Below are 19,795 nucleotides of genomic sequence, written 5' to 3'. Positions count from 1 at the left end.
AATATTTTGGAAGCCAAAAACATCTTGAAAAAGAACAAAGTTGGAGGGCTCACACTTCCTGACTCTGAAGCATATTACAAAGCTACAGTGCTCAAAACAGCATGGTAGGTTGGAAGAAGATGGTGGCATAGCGAGGAGTGGAAGCTAGTTAGTCCCCCTGGAACAACTCATAAACAACCAGGGGCAAGTAGTAAATAATCTGGAATAACTGCTGGGGGACAAACATGACTGTCCACACATCATATACCAACCTGGATTGGGAGGAATGCCCGAGATCACAGCATAAAATCTGTAAGTAAAAACTGCGGACCCGAGCTGAGAGCCCCTCCCTCATCACACCCAAACTGCAAAGCCTTACGGTGCTAGAGAGCAGCACTCTCTGAACAAGTGAATGTACCTCAGCCCGGCTCCAAATGAGGTTTTAATTAACAAATGTTGACTGCTCAGTACAAGCTATGAATCCCCAACAAGCAGACAGAGGCTTTCAGTGACGACTGACGTTGAAGAGCCGGAGGACCTCTCTGGGAGGGAGAAGGAGCCCAGAGGACCAGGTGCTATCTTTGGCCGATGGGTGACACTGAGGGTGGCCATGGACTGGCCCTGAAGGGGGGCTTTCTGTCCCTTTTTAGGGCTCAGTGGAGAAAGCCTCAGCCATTTTCAGTTTGCAGCTCTCTGACCCAGACAAAGGTGAAGATAGCAGAGTCAGACAGTCTGTTCGAATGCAAATAATATCTCCCCAGGGGGTGTATCTTCTCTAAGAGGAAAAAGTTGGTGCCAAGCTCTACTACCCACCTTCCATTCAGAACCAGACCCCAGAGCCTGAGGGAAAACAGCCACAGGACACACCTCCTTTACACCAGTTGGGAGTGACAGGCTGACAGGTACCATCTGCTGGGGCAGAAAAGCACAGTGGCTTGAGGCCTCAAAGGGTGTGTCAATCTTCTAAGACAAATCCTCAGGAAGACTTGATACTGAATATTGCCCTCTTCTGGGATCTGAGCCCGTTCTGATCTGGGAAATCCTGATTGGGGTAACCAAGGAAACCAGATGCCTAGACAACAGAAAACTACAACCTACGCTAAGAAAAACGAAGTTATGGCCCAGTCAAAGGAACAAACTTACACTTTAACTGAGATACAGGAATTGAAACAACTAATGCTAAATCAATTTAAAAAGTTTAGGGAAGATATGGCAAAAGAGATGAAGCATATAATGAAAACACTGGGCATACATCAGGTAGAAATCAAAAGTTCGAAAACACAACTGGCAGAGTCTATGGAAATGAAAGGCACAACAGAAGAGATAAAAGACACAATGGAGACATACAACAGCAGATCTCAAGAGGCAGAAGGAAACACTCAGGAACTGGAAAACAAGACACCCGAAAGCCTACACACAAAAGAACAGATAGAGAAAAGAATGGAAAAATATGAGCAATGATTCTGGGAATTGAATGACAACATGAAATGCAGGAATGTATGTGTCATGAGTGTCCCAGAAGGAGAAGACAAGGGAAAGGGGGCAGAAGCAATAATAGAGGAAATAATCAATGAAAATTTCCCATCTCTTATGAAAGACATGAAAGTAGAGATCCAAGAAGCACAGTGTATCCCAAACAGAATAGATCTGAATAGATCTATGCCAAGACACTTAATAATCAGATTTATCAAACATCAAAAACAAAGAGAGAATCCTGAAAGCAGCAAGAGAAAAGCAATCCATCACATACAAAGGAAGCTTGATAAGACTGTCTTCGGATTTCTCAGCAGAAACCATGGAGGCAAGAAAGTGGTGTGATATATTTAAGATACTGAAAGAGAAAAACCGCCAACCTAGAATACTTTATTTGGCAAAACTGTCCTTCAAATATGAGGGAGAGCTTAAAATATTCTCTGACAAACAGATAACAACAGAGTTTGTGAACAAGATACCTGCTCTACAGGAAACACTAAAGGGAGCACTGCAGACAGAAAGGAAAAGACAGGAGTGAGAGGTTTGGAACACAGTTCTGGGTGTTGGTAGCACATCAGTGTAAGTACACTGAACAAAGGTGACTGTGAGTATGGTTGAAAGAGAAAGGTTAAAAGCATGTGGGACACAAGAAGGAAAGAAGAAAGATAAAGACTGGGACTGTATAACTCAGTGAAACCTAAAGTGCTCAACGATTGTGATAAAAGGTACAAATATGTTTTTACATGACAGAGAACAAATGGATGTCAACATTGCAAGGTATTAAAAATAGGGTGGGATTGGGGGAAAAATACAATCAATGCACATTAGAGACTATAATTAACAGAAACATTGTATTATCCTTCCATTAATGTAGCAAAGGCAATATACCAAAGATAAATGTGTATGGGGGGGGACATAGAGGGGGGGTATGGGAGTCTTGGCATTGGTGATGTTGTCTGACTCTTTTTGATTTAATGCTAGCTTTCTGTCGCTTCCTGGCTGTCATGTTTTTTTTTTTTCTCTCTCTCTTTTTTTTCTTTTGCCTCTCTACCTTCTTGGACTCTTCCTTCTTCTTTGTGGAAGAAATGGAGATGTCCTTATATAGATATCGGTGATGGTGGTGAATACATAAATACATGACTATACAGGGAACCATCAATTGTTTACTTAGGACGGAGTGTACGGTGTGTGAACAAAACCATCTTAAAAAAATGGGTTGTTGAAGAAACCTTGAGGGCACTATATTGAGTGAAATTAGACAGACACATAGGACAAATATTGCAGGATCTCACTGATATGAACTAATTATAATATGTAAACTCATAGACAAGAAATATAAGTTACCAGGATGTACAACAGGGCTAAAGAATGGGGAGCAGTCGCTTATTATGAGCAGAACATTCAACTAGGGTGAACTTAAATGTTTGGAAATGGACAGAGGTGATGGCAGCATGATGTGAGAATGACTAACAGTGCTGAATGGTCCGTGAGTGTGGTGGAAAGGGTAAGCTCAGAGTCACGTATGTCACCAGAAGGAAAGCTGGAGGTTAAAAGATGAGAATGTATAAAACAGTGAGTCTTGTGGTGGACAATGTCTGTGATTAACTGTACAAATATTAGAAATCTCTCTCATGAACTAGAACAAATGTATGTCACTATAACTACAAGTTAATAATAGAGGGGCATATAGGAAAAAATACATACCTATTGCAAACTATATATTACACAGTAGTATTTTAACATTCTTTCATCAACAGTAACAAATGTACTATACCAATACTATGAGTCAGTAATGGAGAGGGGTGGTTAGGGTATGGGAGGATTTGAAGTTCCCTTTTTTTGTCTTTCTTTTCTGGAGTAATGAAAATGATCTAAAAATTGAAAAAAAATAATTGTGTTGATGGATGCATGGCTGTATGATGGCATCATGGGCGATTGTGCACTTTGGATCATTGTATGGTTTGTGAACAATCTCAATTAAAAAATGAATATTGAAAAAAAACAAAAAAAAAACATGGTATCGACATCTAGACATATTGATCAATGGAACTGAATTAAGAGTTCAGAAATAGACCCTCAGATCTGTGGTCAGTTGATTTTTGACAAGACTGCCAAGTCCATCAACTGGGTCGATACAGTCTCTTCATCAAATGATTCTGGAAGAACTGGATATCCATATCCAAAAGAAGGAGAGAGGACCCCTGTCTCACACCTTATACAAAATTTGATTCAACATGGATCAAAGATTTAAATATAAGAGCCAGGATCATAAATCTCCTAGAAGAAAATTTAGGAAAGCTTCTTCAAGATCTTGTGGTAGGCAGTGGTTTCTTGGACTTTACACCCAAAGCACAAGCAATGAAATTAAAAATAGTTAAATGGGACCTCCTTGAAAATTGAATACTTGTGCTTCAAAGTACTTTGTCAAGATGATGAAAAATGCAGCCTACTCAATCGGAGAAAATATAGAAACCACATATCTGATAAGGGTTTAATATTCCAGAATATGTAAAGAGATCCTTCAACTCAACAGTAAAAAGACAAACAAACCAATTTAAAAATTGACAAAATACTTGAATAGATATTTTTCCAAAGAAGAAATATAAGTGACTGAAAAGCACATGAAAAGATGCTGTATATCACTAGGTATTAGGGAAATGCTAATCAAAACCACAATGAGATATCATTTTACACCTACTATAATGGCCACTATTAAAAAACAAACAAACAGAAAACTACAGTTATTGGAGAGGATGTGGAGAAACTGGAACACGTATCCACTGCTGGCGGGAATTTAGAATGGTAAAGCCACTGTTGAAGCCAGTTTGGTGGTTTTTCTGGAAGCCAAGTATAGAATTACCATATTATCCGGCAATCTACCTACTAGGTATATACCCAGAAGAACTGAAAGCAGGGCTATGAACAGACATTTGCACACCGATGTTCATAGCATCGTTATTCACAATTGCCAAAAGATGGAAGCAACCCAAGTGTCCATCAACTGAGGAATGGATAAACAAAATATGATATATAAATACAAAAAAGAACATTATTCAGCTGTCACGGATGCATGTGACAACATGGATGAACCTTGAGGACATTATGTTGAGTGAGATAAACCAGACACAAAAGGACAAATATTGTATGATCTCACTAATATGAACTAATTATACTGCCCAAACTCATGGAGTTAATATCTAGAATATAGGTTACCAGGATGTCGAATGAAGGTAGAGAATGGGGAGCTGATATTTAATTTTTCAATAAGATTGATTGTAAATATTTGGAAATGAATAGAGGTGATGGTGGCACATTACCGTGAGTGTAATTAGCAGCACTACATTGGGTGTGTGATTGTAGTTGAAGGGAAGTTTAAGGTCATATATTTCATTAGAAGGAAAGTTAGAGGATGAAACATGCGAATGGATAACATAGTGAACCCTGTTGAGGACAATAAATGTGGATAATAGTACACATAAGATTTGTTCTTCCATGAACTAGAACAAATGCCTGTCACTATTATAATGTGTTAATAATACGGTGATGTTTGGGAGAAAATACACTAATGCAAACTATGAACTATAGTTAACAGTAATATTTTAATATTCTTTCATCAGTTGTAACAAAGGTACCACACCAATGCTAAGTGTCAATAATAAGGGATGGGGGAATCAGGGGTATGGGGTTTTTCTTTTTGGGGCAATAAAAATGTTCCAAAATTGATTGTGGTGATTAATGCACCACTCTGTGATTATACTGAGAGCCATTGATTGTACACTTTGGATGGATTGTTTTGTGTGTGAATAAAACTGCATATATATATATCATGAGCATGCCCCATGTTTTACAAATTCTACTCTTAGATTGAACTCTATAGAAATGTTCAATCTCAACAATTTGTAATAGCAAAATCAATAGGAGAAATGAATGAACTACAAATACAGGTATATACATCCACTGCTATACATAGCAACATGGATGAATCTCAAAAATAACGTTTAATGAAAAAACAAGTCACCAAAATAATGGTTTACTAAATAAATTTCGTATATTGTTCAGAAATACATATATATTTAGTAAAAATGACAAAGCTAGAGAATGACAAATGCGAAATTCATAATAGTGGATATCTTCAGGAGGTGAGAGAAAGGAATATGACTGGGGAAGGACACATAGGGGCACAAAAGCATTGATAATGTTCAAATTCTTCATCTGCATATTGGGTTATTTTTCTTTTACCTTAATGTGTGTTTTATATATATATATTTTTGCATATGTGAAAATTTTCATAGTTTAAAAACTAGGATTTTTTTCATAGTGTAATGGGGAAGAAGAGAATTAAAGCCATTTTTAAAATTCTCTACTTCTTTCTCTCTCACTCTCCTTCTTTCCTCTCCCCATTCTACTCCTTTCTCAAAAAAAGAAATCCCGTATTTTCCAAAACTAAAATTTTGTAACTGTACACACATTAATATACCAGGAATTTTTAAAGGTAAAAAATAAATCAACCTTAATTCTACCATTCTTAACACAACATTTGGTTTCATTTTTTAATACTCCTTTTCTAGGAAAATGCCACATGCATAGGTATTTTAAAATATTATAACATAAGCAAGTATATTTTTGTAGTCCCTTTTGAAAACCATGTGTTATATTCTGTCATATTAACATAACATAATATATTTGACCATTCCTCCATTATTGAACATTTAGATTATTTAAAATTAGTCACTTAGTAGATATTGATTAAATATCTAAAGGCATTTAAATTTTTTGTGAATTATTTTTTTGAATAAATTTTTAAAAATAGTAATTGAATCAAAGGATATAAACATCTGTATTGTTCTTGATGTTCATCAACACACTCTTCTATCAGCAGGATATGTGCTTACTAATTTCTCCACAAACTTCACTAGCATTAGATAGATGAACCACTTCTGATCATGTCCACTCTTTTAGTTTTGGGGCTGTTTTATTAATTGCCCTGTGACATATTTCACTCCCTTGTTCTGTGGATACCTTACACTCAGTGTGTCCAAACCCAAGCTCATCATCTTCCTTGCCAAACCAAGCATTTAACTTGGATTCTGTCATTTCTATTTTTGGTTTTCGCATTTTATTCAGATATCCCAGACTCTCAACTTCCTTTTACACTTTTCTGTTTCTCAATGTTTTGTGGTTTTAAATCTTTGAAATATTTCCCACATCCACCTTCCTTTCCATTCTCACTGACATTTCTCTTATTCGATGATAATTTGTAATCTGTTGCTATTTCAATTATCTTCTGACCATCTTTCTGCTTCTTGCTTTATAATGCCAGATAACATATGTTATCCACTGCTAACAGATGACTTTGTATAAAGCATGACTTTTACTGTGCCAGAGCTGTGTGCTCAAAGTTCTTTGTCTACTGAGTTAAGTATAATATCTTTGACCTGGCATTTAAAGTCCTAACTGAGGGTCCCAACCCATTCAACAGATCCTGAAATCAATTTAATAGACTGCTAGCAGAACTTTAAAACAATGAGACAGACGAAAAAATGTCAGAGTATATTGCACCTATTTATATTTCATGAACTCTGTTTCCAGGTGTGTACATGTACACATTCACACAATGTACATATATGTATGTAGATACCATGACATGCATGTGTATTCTGGGTCATGATGTACAACACTCCCGACTGTGGGTCACATGAAATAAGTTTAAAAGCATTGTTCTACAGTATAGCCTCAACGTACTTAACTGCAGAAGTATTCTTTTCCAAATTTTTCTCTGGCTCTCCTATCACAAACTGCTGGCTCCTTCCCATCTTTGCTCAAGGCTTTTTTCACTTGCCATCCCAGAAGCTTTCCCTCACTGTGCTACTCCAACCCAAACACCAAAAACAGAAACCCTAAATGTGAGCTTTCTTTCTTTTTTTATACCCCATAACATTTTGTATTTCTTAAGGCACATTTCACACAGCATATTTATTATCATTCTTAATAGATTACAGGTCCCTAGTAGGCATAGACTTTAACTTATACATACATCATCTTATTCTGATTGTAGTATATCTTATACTTAGAAGATAACTTTTCAAATGTATTTATTGAAATATAGGACTTTATAAAAAATGAGTGTACGTCAAACAATATGACTGTTTTAAAAAGGATTATTTATTCACTGTAGAAATTTTAGAAACTTGATAAGTAAAATGAAGATATGATAAAAGGCAAAAATAAACATTTGGGGGCTTAATATATGTTTACTAGGCATTATATTAAGTACTTACAATGCATAATCTCATTTAATTCTCAAGTTCACTATGAAGTTGATGGTACCATTATTACCCCAATTTACAGATGAAGTGGAAATAAATGACCCTAATATCATCCACCTAGAGAGAACTGTTGATATTTTGGTGTAGGTCTACCTTTCTATGGCTATATACTTTTATCTTTCCAGTAATGTAGAAAGTATTACATGGACAGCTTTTTCAATTAAATACAGATGGCAGACATTTCAGATCATTAAATAATTCTTATACATTAAATAATTCAGTTTTACTAAATTATCTTCCATTGCCCATAGAGAAAATATTTTTAAAAAATCTTTAATGTATCAGTGTGATAAATATTTCTTTGCTTGCTAGTGAAATAGCACATTTTTTCATGTTTATTGATCATATGTTTGTTGTGCTGGTTTGAATCTGTTATGTACCCCAATAAAAAGCCATGTTCCCTAATGCAATCTTGTAGGGACAGACCTATTGTGGGTGGGACCTTTTGACTAGATTATTTCCATGAAGATGTGACCCCAGCCATTCAGGGTGGGTCTTGATTAGTTTACTGGAGTCCTTAAAAGAGCTCAGGGGTTGACATACCCAGACACTTGGAAATGCAAACAGAAAGACTTTTGAAGATGCTAAGCTGAGAAATGAAGCCTAGAGTTTGCCCTGGAGAAGCTAAGAGAGGACCCCCAGATGCTTAGAGAGAAATGCCCTAGGAGAACAATCATGGATGCACAGGAGCTGAGAGGGAGAAGCTAAGAGAGACAGAAGCCAGAGACATTTTGGAGAAAGCCATTTTGAAACCAGAACCCGGAAACAGAGGACCAGTAGATGCCAGTCATGTGCCTTCCCAGGTGACAGAGGTGTTCCAGATGCCATTGGCCTTTCTTTAGTGAAGGTATCCTCTTGTTGATTCCTTAGTTTGGACACCTTTATGGCCTTAAAACTGCAAATTTGTAACCCAATAAATCCCCTTTATGAAATCCAATCCATTTCTGGTATTTTGCGTGACAGCAGCTTTAGCAAACCAGAACACCTGTCATATAGGTTGCAACTATTTTTCCCAGTTTTTCATTTAGCTTTTGATTTTATTTATAGTATTTTTTTGAGATTTTCATCAAGTTAAATCTATAAATCTTTTCCTTTTTATTTTCTACCTTTGGCATCATGTTCAGAGCAGCTTTCTAATTCAGAGATGATATTCATATTCATCTAGATTATATTTTATTTATTTTAAAACAGAAAACATTATCTTACACAGTTTCTGAGGGTCAGGAATCCAGGAACAGCTTAAGTGGATAGTTCTGGCTCAGGATCTCATGAAGTTGCAGTCAAGATGTTGGCCAGGGCTGCGTTTCTGAAGGCTTTGATGGGATTGAAGGTTCTGCTTCCAAAAAGGGTGCCTCACATGGCTGTTGTTAGGAGGCCTCTCCCCAGAGCTGCTCACAACAGGGCAGCTGACCTTCCCCAGGCTGAGTGATCCCAGAGAGAGAGAGGCTGAGGTGGAAGCCACGGAGCCTTTTTTTTTTTTTTAATTCTATTATGGTAAATTATATATAACAAAAAATTTCCATTTTGACTATTTTTAAGTGTACAGTTTAGTGTCATTGATTACATTTACAAGTTTGTACACTATCACCACTTCCTATTTCCAAAACTTTTTCATCACCCTAAACAGAAACTGTACCGATTAAAGAGTAATTCCCCATTTCCCCTCCCCTCCCATCCCAAGGTAGCCTTTAATGTACTTTATTTTTACATGAATTTGCTTATTCTAGTTATTTCATATAAGTGTAATCATACTATTAGTGTCTGATTTATTTTATTTAGCACATTTTCAGGGTTCATCCATTTTATAGTACATATTAGAACTTCATTCCTTTTTGTGGCTGAAAAGTCCATTATGTGAAGAAACCTCATTTTACTTATCTATTCATCTGTCGATGGACACTCAGGTTGTTCCACCTTTTGGTGATTGTGAATAATGCTGCCATGAACATTGGTGTATAAGTATCTGTTTGAGTCCCTGTTATCAATTCTTTTGGGTATATACTTAGGAGTGGAATTGTTGGATATGGTAATTCTGTTTAATTTTTTGAGGAAGCACCAAACTGTTTTCCACAGCAGCTGTATCATTTTACATTCCCACCAGCAATGCATGAAAATTCCAATTTCTCTACATTCTCACCAACACTTATTTTCCATTTTTTTGATAATAGCCATCCAAATGGGTATGATGTGGTATCTCATTGTGGTTTTGATTTGCATTATCCTAATGACCGATGATGTTGAGCATTTTTTCTTGTGCTTATTAGTCATACGTATATCTTTTTTTGATAAATATCTTTAAATTGGGTTGTTTGTCTTTTTGTTGTTGAGTTGTAGGAGTTCTGTATATATTATGGATTTTAACCTCTTATCAGATACATGATTTCTAAATATTTTCTTCTGTAGGCTGCCTTTTTACTTTCTCAGTAATGTCCTTTGATGTGCACAAGTTTTTTAATTTTGATGAAGTCCAATTTATCTATTTTTCTTTTATTGCTTGTGCTTTTGGTGTTATATCTAAGAATACATTGCCATAGATTTTATTTTAATACTTATTTTTTTTTCAAAATTTAAATTGTATTTTTATATAATTCAGTGTAAAATAATTTGATAAAAGGAATTTGTAAAAACATAAAAATCCCACATCCAAATATGGTTAGTATTAAAACTTTGGTGTATTGTATGCCCTTCCAGATTTTTTCTTTGCATGTATAATTATTGCATGTATTTTTGTGTATAATTTCTTATATATATCCCCAAGTTTTGGGTGATGTGACTGTATTTTATAGTTCTATATCATCGTTTTTAGTCACTGCAGAGTTTTCAGTTTTATATATGTATCATATATTTAGACTATATCCTATTTTGGAACATTTAAATTGATGTCCAATTTTTGTTCTAATAAACAAATCTACAGAAAACACTCTAACAGATAATCTTACCCCCTTACTTGTCTATTTTAGGATAAATTCCTAGAAGTAAGATTCCTGGGACTAATAGTATGTATACTTCTAATTTCAATCTATCCACTTGTTTCCTTAAACTAGAAACTTGGATTGAAATGTCAGTATTCCTCACTTGCCACATTCAGTCTCTCATCAAATGTTGTTAATTCTCCCTCCAAATTATTTCTCCAAATACATAACACTTTCTGTTTAAACTGCTTCCACCCTAATCCAGTGCAGTCATCTCTGACCTGGGCTTGCAGTAGTAATTAAAGGGTCTTTCCACCTCTGTCTTAACCTCACTCCAATCCATTTTGCTTCTAACCATGTGATAATCCTGCTCAACACCCTGCACTGGCTTTCTATTTACTGAGAATAATACACAGTCTGTTTTAAATGGCCTGCAGGGCTTTCCAAGATCAGGCCTCTACCTACTTTTCCAAAGTCATCTCATAGAATCTTCCGCCTCACTATTTTCCAACTACACTGGCCTCTGTTTTCCTTCAAATTCTCCTGACTGTTTCCTGTCTCAGGGCCTTTACATATGCTGTTCTTTCTACCTGGCAAGCTCTTAACTCTACTTTTTATTTAGCCAATGCTTACCCATCACTCAAGGTCCATCTTAAGGGTCACTTGCTCATAGAGAGCTTCCCTGATCTACAAAGGAATCCACATTATTCCTTTTAAAGCATTGTGTTTCTTTCCTTCATAGCTTATACCTGGGTTTTTGATTGCAGTATTTGTTTATGTAATTTGACTCCTACACCAGACAAGTCCCATAAAGGCAAGAATCTTTTCAGTTCTGTTCACCATTGTATACCCAGCACTTAGCAGTTAGATGTTCCGGAAATATTGGTGGAATAAGTTAATGTTGCCACATTACTCCTTAGATAAATATAACCTATTTATATTTTTATAATTTTTTATATCTAAATTTATTTATTTTGATATATAGTGCAAGATGACAGGGATTTAACTTGATTTCTCCCAGTTAGCCGTTTGTCCTGTAAAGTAGCATTATTTGTAATCAAGGTTTTTCTCACATCTTAAAAACATTATCTTCATTTAAATAAATTCTTGTATCTTCTTTAGTCTCTTTTTATACTTTCTTTTTTTGTATATTGCTCTGTCTACCTAGGTGCCATGGTCATACTATTTTAATTATTTGTGCTTTGTAATAAACAGTTATTTGGTATGGCAAATCCCTCTTCATCACTTTAATTTCTATTTGTTTTCATCATTTATTCTACCAGATGAAGTTTTTACTATCTTGCTCAATTCCGAAGAACAAAAATGCAATTGGGATTTCAACTGAAATTTTACTAAACTTACAAATATTTAGTAATATTTAGTCTCCTATCTACAAACATTTTCTTCTATGCCGATTTCTAAAGTTTTAAATTTTTCTTAGTATAGATCCTGAATGTTTTCTAAATTTATTCCCAGGGTTATTTTTTATTGTTGCTGGAAAGAAATGATTTTTCCGGTTGTATATTCTAACTGGTAATTGCTGATAAAGAGAATTTTGCATTTCATATTTATTTTTTATTTTTACAATTTTTCAATTCTTGTAGATTTTCAAGAGAGATTAATAACAATTTGTCACAGAGAACTTTTAATGTTTATTTCACAAAAGAATATATCATTTCAAAGCCCTGATCTAATCATAGGTTATGTTTGTAATTTGGCAATAATCATAAATATCTTATTTGCTTGCACTGTACATAATTAGGATTACAGATTGAGTTGACATATAGACATATGGAAATGTAGTTCAGCAGTTTAAGATTGCTTTCGAAAATGTATTAAAATCAGGGTTTTCCCTCCTAAACTTTATACAAAGGAAAAGTGTAAGCCAGAATTGGCAGAACAATCTTAGTCCTAAAATAGTGTTTTTCTTTTTTCAGGAAGTGGTTCTGAAAGATGGAAGAATTGAAAGACTAAAATTAGAACTTGAAAGGAAAGATGCCGAAATCCAGAAGCTGAAAAATGTGATCACTCAATGGGAGGTCTGTATTTATTTACTATTACAAAATAAAATATTCAGTAACTTTGCCTATTTACTGTTTTTCTTATATGTAAATATGTTTAATATTTTTAGTTGATAGGAATAGTCTTTCTGCTCTTTAGGTTTTTAACCTCTTTGATCAATGATATAAAATCTGAATGATAATACAATTTACTTTTAGCCACATACCTATTATTCTTTCTTCCTCCCCTAGGCTTAAAAAAAAAAAATCTCCTAGTCATCTTGTGTAATTCCTTTTTGAGTAATATTTGTTCATCCAATGATTATTTATTCAGTGCTTGTGATGTGCCAAGTACTTTTCTGTGCCCTGTATATGAAACAGTGAAAAAAATAAATCAAGTTCCAGCCCTGTTGGCTCTTAAATTTCCCTTCCTCCTCTACTCATGCCTTTAATAATTATCTCTGCTAAAACCTCTCAGACTACCCCCACCTATTTCCCTTACCTTTTTATTTGTCATTTATATTCTCCTTCGCTTTTGTTTCACACTTTCTACGTGCTAGATGCAGGGAATACAAAAATGAGTTAGCAGGAAGCTCACAGTCTAATGGAGAAGATAAGCATGTAAATAATGACAGTACATTATAATGAGATTTGACAATGTGCTCCAGAAGCACAGAGAACAGAACGAATGTTACTGCCATTGGAAATTAGTAAGAATTACACAGCAGAGATGTTTTTTTTTTCCAGGTAGAGAGAAGAGCATGTGCAACAGCATGGATGCTGGAGTGGTCATGCTCTGGAAATGGTGGGAAGTACAAATGTCAGCAAAAGACATTTAGAGTAATGGGAATTTGTAGAAAATGAAATGGGAGATGTTAGTTGGGATCAGAATTTGAAAACATTTGGACTTTTAGACAAAAAGAGGATAGTAGAGGTCTTTAGAAGTGAAGTGACATGGGAGTTGTTTTGTGGGATGATAATGCATGTAGTTGAGGCCTGGAGGGAAGGGAATCTGGTAAAACAATTTCTACGTATGGAACGAAAGAAGAAGAGCACACTTTTGAACTGGTTTGGGGAATGGGAACTAATAGGTTCCATTTGGATATGTTGAGTTTGCAAAGGCCGTGGTACAGGCAGGCATAGATGTGCAGAATCTGTTGGATACAGTGGAGATACAACATCTTTTATACATTTATGATTTTAAGGATATATTTACTATCCAAAGCTTTACATACAAAATTATATATGCTATTTTTATGCAAAATATAGGGAATTTTCCTCATAAAGTTGAAATCCCTTTTTAACATGAACAAGTTAGGGTGGTCACTGCCTAGACATCCCTGAAGATCCGGAAAGCGATTGAACTAGAGGAAGGGGTAGCAGTAGACAAGATGGAATTTAACAAAGAATTATGAATACTGAATCTTTATGTAATTTTCTTTTTCTTAGTTGCTAGGGTATTAGAATAGCTAGAAAGAAAGAATTGAAATGGTGGAACTGTAACATAGCATCCTTTGAAATTTGTTCTATAACTGCTTGTTAAATTGTAATTTGAAAGCTATCACTCTTTTGTATATACATTATATTTCACAATAAGGAAATGACTGAAACTATGGTATGTTATAGTAACTTAGTTACTAAAACTAAGTTTGTTTTACAAAAAAGATTTTGAATCTGTTATCCTCTATACATTTCTACGTATGTGCTGAGAGAAGAAATGACCAGTTTCTCATATTGATCAAATTTCTTTAGGCTCTTATTTTTCTATTATGTATTAAATTAATAACTTTGGAAATTTCCTGTATAACTACTTGTTAAATCATACTTTGAAAGATATTGCCTTTTTGTGTATATGTTATAATTCACAATAAGGAAATAACTGAAACTGGAATTGTAACTTATAATATTCTTTGACATTTGCTCTCTAACTACTTGTTAAATTGTACTTGGAAAGTTATCACTTCTCTGTATATATGTTATATTATACAATAAAAAATGATTTAAAAATATATAGGGTATTTTCAAAAGTTATTTTGTTCATTTGCAGTCTTTGCTTCATAAACTGACTTTAGACCCTAAGGCTTGCATAAGAGGTGCCTCCATGTATACTGATCTGGACCTTGGACAAAAGGCTTGAGCGGTCAAAGCCCTGAGAGTGGAAATTTCATAGTGAATATAGTTGTAGTTGGTTTATATGTTTTTTCCCCCTCATATTTTTATGTTTCCATCTGATTTGTCTCCCTTATTCATTTCTAAGCTTTAGAGAGGCCTTAATTCTCCTATATTTATATAGTGCTGACTTCTGTTCAGTGTATTGTCCATAGTATTACTCAGTAAACATTATTGATTTAGCATCACCAATTTAATGGGCACAGCACTATTTAGTAAAAGCTATGTTTATTGGATTTAAAATACATTTAAATTTGTTTTACAAAAAAGATTTTGAATCTGTTATCCTCTATACATTTCTATGTATATGCTGAGAGAAGAAATGACCAGTTTCTCATATTGATCAAATTTCTTTAGGCTCTTATTTTTCTATAATGTATTAAATGTATTGTTTTTTCTGATGTATTAATATACTAAATCTTTATAAATCATTCAGAGACTGTTACAAGACTTGTTGAATAAGAGTAGTATAGAGGAAAAATTCCCTAGAATATGGATGTTACTGCGGGAACACAATTCCTTTTGTCCATAAATGTATAATTGTGTCATTTGTGTAGTGGGAATAGGAGCTTTTCCATTTGGAAAAGGAGTTGAAAAAGAGTTGAAAGATACTTCAGTAAATTTTTAATTCATGTCAGCTAAAGCATTACTATAACAGTAATTATTTAGTCAATGAAATAACAAGACATTAGTAATGCTTTTATTAGCCAAGAAGGTATAGAACTGTACTATACAATTCAATAACCACTACAAATGTCTAGCTAAATTTAAAGTTAAATAAAATTAAAAATTCAGTTTTTTAGTCACACTAGCTATATTTCAGGTATTCAGTAGTCACATTGTGGAGAGTGGCAGATGTGGAAAAGATGTAGAAAGTTCTAATATAGTACTGAACAGTGCTCATATAAAACTATGAATCATTTTCTTTTTATTTTCATCTAAATTATTTTGAATTGTATATGGGTTTTATTTGAGGAAGAAAGAAAGAGTCTTCTGGAAAATTTTTTATTTTGAATTATTTCCTTCACTTTTAGCCCTCTCTTTAATTTTCAGTCACCTATAATGTTAATCTCTATTATTGTACCATAGATTTGATTAAAGTAATAGACAGCTCTGAATAATTTTCCTCCATCCTGTTCCTGTTTTTTCCAAATTTAGGACTAGAATTCATAGCTCCATAGAGTAATAGTAAATTATTAATTATGTCATTTTTAAAAAGATTAAATTTTTTTTCTTTGACTACTAGGCAAAGTACAAGGAAGTAAAGGCAAGAAATGCACAATTACTGAAAATGCTTCAAGAAGGTGAAAGTAAGTGATTTCTATGTTTTTAGAATTAAGAGTTTATCTTAAATAATATTTAAAGATAATTTTTCAAGATATTTTATCAAATGTTAAAGAAAAACATTTCCCAGAGTGATACAAACTGGGTAGTTGCTAATAATTTTATTATTTCAAGACACTCTTAAAGCACCTTAGTATTGTACAAGTTTAGGAATGTTCAGGTAAAAGACTCTTGAAATTTCAATTGTTTTATATTATGGGCCTACCTTTAGAGGAAAAACAAGAATAACATTTGTTTAGGATTCTGCTTTTTTATTATTAGAGAAGGCTTATCACCACTTTAGGTTTTCCTCCCTTTTTTCTCTACCTGCCCACTGCTCTTCATACTTTTACTGACACACTAAACTACTGGCAGTAGGTTACCCACAGGAAGCCAAGGAAATCAATCATAGAATGATTAGAGATAATAAATAAGAATAGTAAACTTGCATGTTATGTAAAATTTTCCCAAATCAGTAGTAGTCCTGCATATGTATATTTAGTTCTATGAAATTCCATGAAAATTTTCCATTAATATAAAAGGAAGTGGAGGCGGGGCAAGATGGCAGACTGGTGAGCTGTAAGTTTTAGTTACTCCTCCAGGAAAGTAGGTAAAAAGCCAGGAACTGCGTGGACTGGACACCACAGAGCAATCTGTCTTTGGGCATACTTCATACAACACTCATGAAAACGTGGAACTGCTGAGATCAGCGAAATCCGTAAGTTTTTGCGGCCAGGGGACCCGCGCCCCTCCCTGCCAGGCTCAGTCCCGGGGGAGGAGGGGCTGTCAGCTCCGGGAAGGAGAAGGGAGAACTGCAGTGGCTGCTCTTATCGAAAACTCATTCTACTGATTCAAACTCCAACCATAGATAGACTGAGACCAGACACCAGAGACTCTGAGAGCAGCCAGCCCAGCAGAGAGGAGACAGGCATAGAAAAAAAACAACACGAAAAACTCCAAAATAAAAGCACAGGATTTTTGGAGTTCTGGTGAACACAGAAAGGGGAAGGGTGGAGCTCAGGCCTTGAGGCGCATATGCAAATCCCGAAGCAAAGCTGATCTCTCTGCCCTGTGCACCTTTCCTTAATGGCCCTGGTTGCTTTGTCTATTAGCATTTCAATAACCCATTAGATCTCTGAGGAGGGCCGTTTTTTTTTTTGTTTTTTTTTTTTTAAATCCTTTTTGCTTTTTCTAAAACAATTACTCTAAGAAGCTCAATACAGAAAGCTTCAAAGAATTGCAATTTGGGCACGTCAAGTCAAGAGCAGAACTAAGAGAGCTCTGAGACAAAAGGCAATAATCCAGTGGCTGAGAAAATTCACTAAACAACACAACTTCCCAAGAAAAGGGGGGTGTCCGCTCACAGCCACCATCCTGGTGGACAGGAAACACTCCTGCCCATCGCCAGCCCCATAGCCCAGAGCTGCCCCAGACAACCCAGTGTGACGGAAGTGCTTCAAATAACAGGCACACACCACAAAACTGGGCGTGGACATTAGCCTTCCCTGCAACCTCAGCTGAATGTCCCAGAGCTGGGAAGGTGGAGCAGTGTGAATTAACAAAGCCCCATTCAGCCATCATTTGAGCAGACTGGGAGCCTCCCTACACAGCCCAGCAGCCCAGAACTGCCCTGGGGGGACGGCACTCACCTGTGACATAGCACAGTCATCCCTCAACAGAGGACCCAGGGTGCACAGCCTGGAAGAGGGGCCCACCTGCAAGTCTCAGGAGCCATACGCCAATACCAAAGACTTGTGGGTCAGTGGCAGAGACAAACTGTGGCAGGACTTAACTGAAGGATTAGACTATTGCAGCAGCTTTAAAACTCTAGGATCATCAGGGAGATTTGATTGTTAGGGCCACCCCCCCTCCCCGACTGCCCAGAAACACGCCCCACATACAGGGCAGGCAACACCAACTACACACGCAAGCTTGGTACACCAATTGGGCCCCACAAGACTCACTCCCCCACTCACCAAAAAGGCTAAGCAGGGGAGATCTGGCTTGTGGAGAACAGGTGGCTCGTGGACGCCACCTGCTGGTTAGTTAGAGAAAGTGTACTCCACGAAGCTGTAGATCTGATAAATTAGAGATAAGGACTTCAATAGGTCTACAAACCCTAAAAGAACCCTATCAAGTTCAGCAAATGCCACGAGGCCAAAAACAACAGAAAATTATAAAGCATATGAAAAAACCATATCCATATTGGATAACCCAAGCCCAAGCACCCAAATCAAAAGACCAGAAGAGACACAGCACCTAGAGCAGCTACTCAAAGAACTAAAGATGAACAATGAGACCATAGTACGGGAGATAAAGGAAATCAAGAAGACCCTAGAAGAGCATAAAGAAGACATTGCAAGACTAAATAAAAAAATGGATGATCTTATGGAAATTAAAGAAACTGTTGACCAAATTAAAAAGATTCTGGACACTCATAGTACAAGACTAGAGGAAGTTGAACAACGAATCAGTGACCTGGAAGATGACAGAATGGAAAATGAAAGCATAAAAGAAAGAATGGGGAAAAAAATTGAAAAACTCGAAATGGACCTCAGGGATATGATAGATAATATGAAACGTCCGAATATAAGACTCATTGGTGTCCCAGAAGGGGAAGAAAAGGGTAAAGGTCTAGGAAGAGTATTCAAAGAAATTGTTGGGGAAAACTTCCCAAATCTTCTAAACAACATAAATACACAAATCATAAATGCTCAGCGAACTCCAAATAGAATAAATCCAAAAAAACCCACTCCGAGACATATACTGATCACACTGTCAAACATAGAAGAGAAGGAGCAAGTTCTGAAAGCAGCAAGAGAAAAGCAATTCACCACATACAAAGGAAACAGCATAAGACTAAGTAGTGACTGCTCAGCAGCCACCATGGAGGCAAGAAGGCAGTGGCACGATATATTTAAAATTCTGAGTGAGAGGAATTTCCAGCCAAGAATACTTTATCCAGCAAAGCTCTCATTCAAATTTGAGGGAGAGCTTAAATTTTTCACAGACAAAGAAATGCTGAGAGAATTTGCTAACAAGAGACCTGCCCTACTGGAGATACTAAAGGGAGCCCTACAGACAGAGAAAGAAAGACAGGACAGAGAGACTTGGAGAAAGGTTCAGTACTAAAGAGATTCGGTATGGGTACAATAAAGGATATTAATAGAGAGAGGGAAAAATATGGCAAACATAAACCAAAGGATAAGATGGCCGATTCAAGAAATGCCTTCACGGTTTTAACGTTGAATGTAAATGGATTAAACTCCCCAATTAAAACATATAGATTCGCAGAATGGATCAAAAAAAAATGAACCATCAATATGTTGCATACAAGAGACTCATCTTAGACACAGGGACACAAAGAAACTGAAAGTGAAAGGATGGAAAAAAATATTTCATGCAAGCTACAGCCAAAAGAAAGCAGGTGTAGCAATATTAATCTCAGATAAAATAGACTTCAAATGCAGGGATGTTTTGAGAGACAAAGAAGGCCACTACATACTAATAAAAGGGGCAATTCAGCAAGAAGAAATAACAATCATAAATGTCTATGCACCCAATCAAGGTGCCACAAAATACATGAGAGAAACACTGGCAAAACTAAAGGAAG

The 19,795-nt window shown here is 35.8% G+C and overlaps 1 protein-coding gene across 4 annotated transcripts in view; it reads left to right on the top strand.

Annotated features, from left to right (window-relative positions):
* GKAP1 (G kinase anchoring protein 1) overlaps nt 1-19,795 on the top strand; it is a 157,714-nt gene that overhangs the window by 123,553 nt on the left and 14,366 nt on the right. The window contains exons 9-11 of one of the 4 annotated variants that reach the window (XM_037851149.1): nt 10,739-10,774; nt 12,628-12,729; nt 16,106-16,169. In XM_037851149.1, coding sequence (XP_037707077.1) covers nt 10,739-10,774; nt 12,628-12,729; nt 16,106-16,169 — 202 coding nt within the window. Of the gene's footprint in view, nt 1-10,738; nt 10,775-12,627; nt 12,730-13,437; nt 14,109-16,105; nt 16,170-19,795 lie in introns of those variants that run through there. The other 3 variants (XM_037851152.1, XM_037851151.1, XM_037851153.1) reach the window with 3 other exon arrangements.

The sequence above is a fragment of the Choloepus didactylus genome, chromosome 10, assembly GCF_015220235.1.
Source record: "Choloepus didactylus isolate mChoDid1 chromosome 10, mChoDid1.pri, whole genome shotgun sequence".
NCBI classification, from domain to species: domain Eukaryota; kingdom Metazoa; phylum Chordata; class Mammalia; order Pilosa; family Megalonychidae; genus Choloepus; species Choloepus didactylus.
This window is presented reverse-complemented; position numbering and strand designations above follow the sequence as displayed.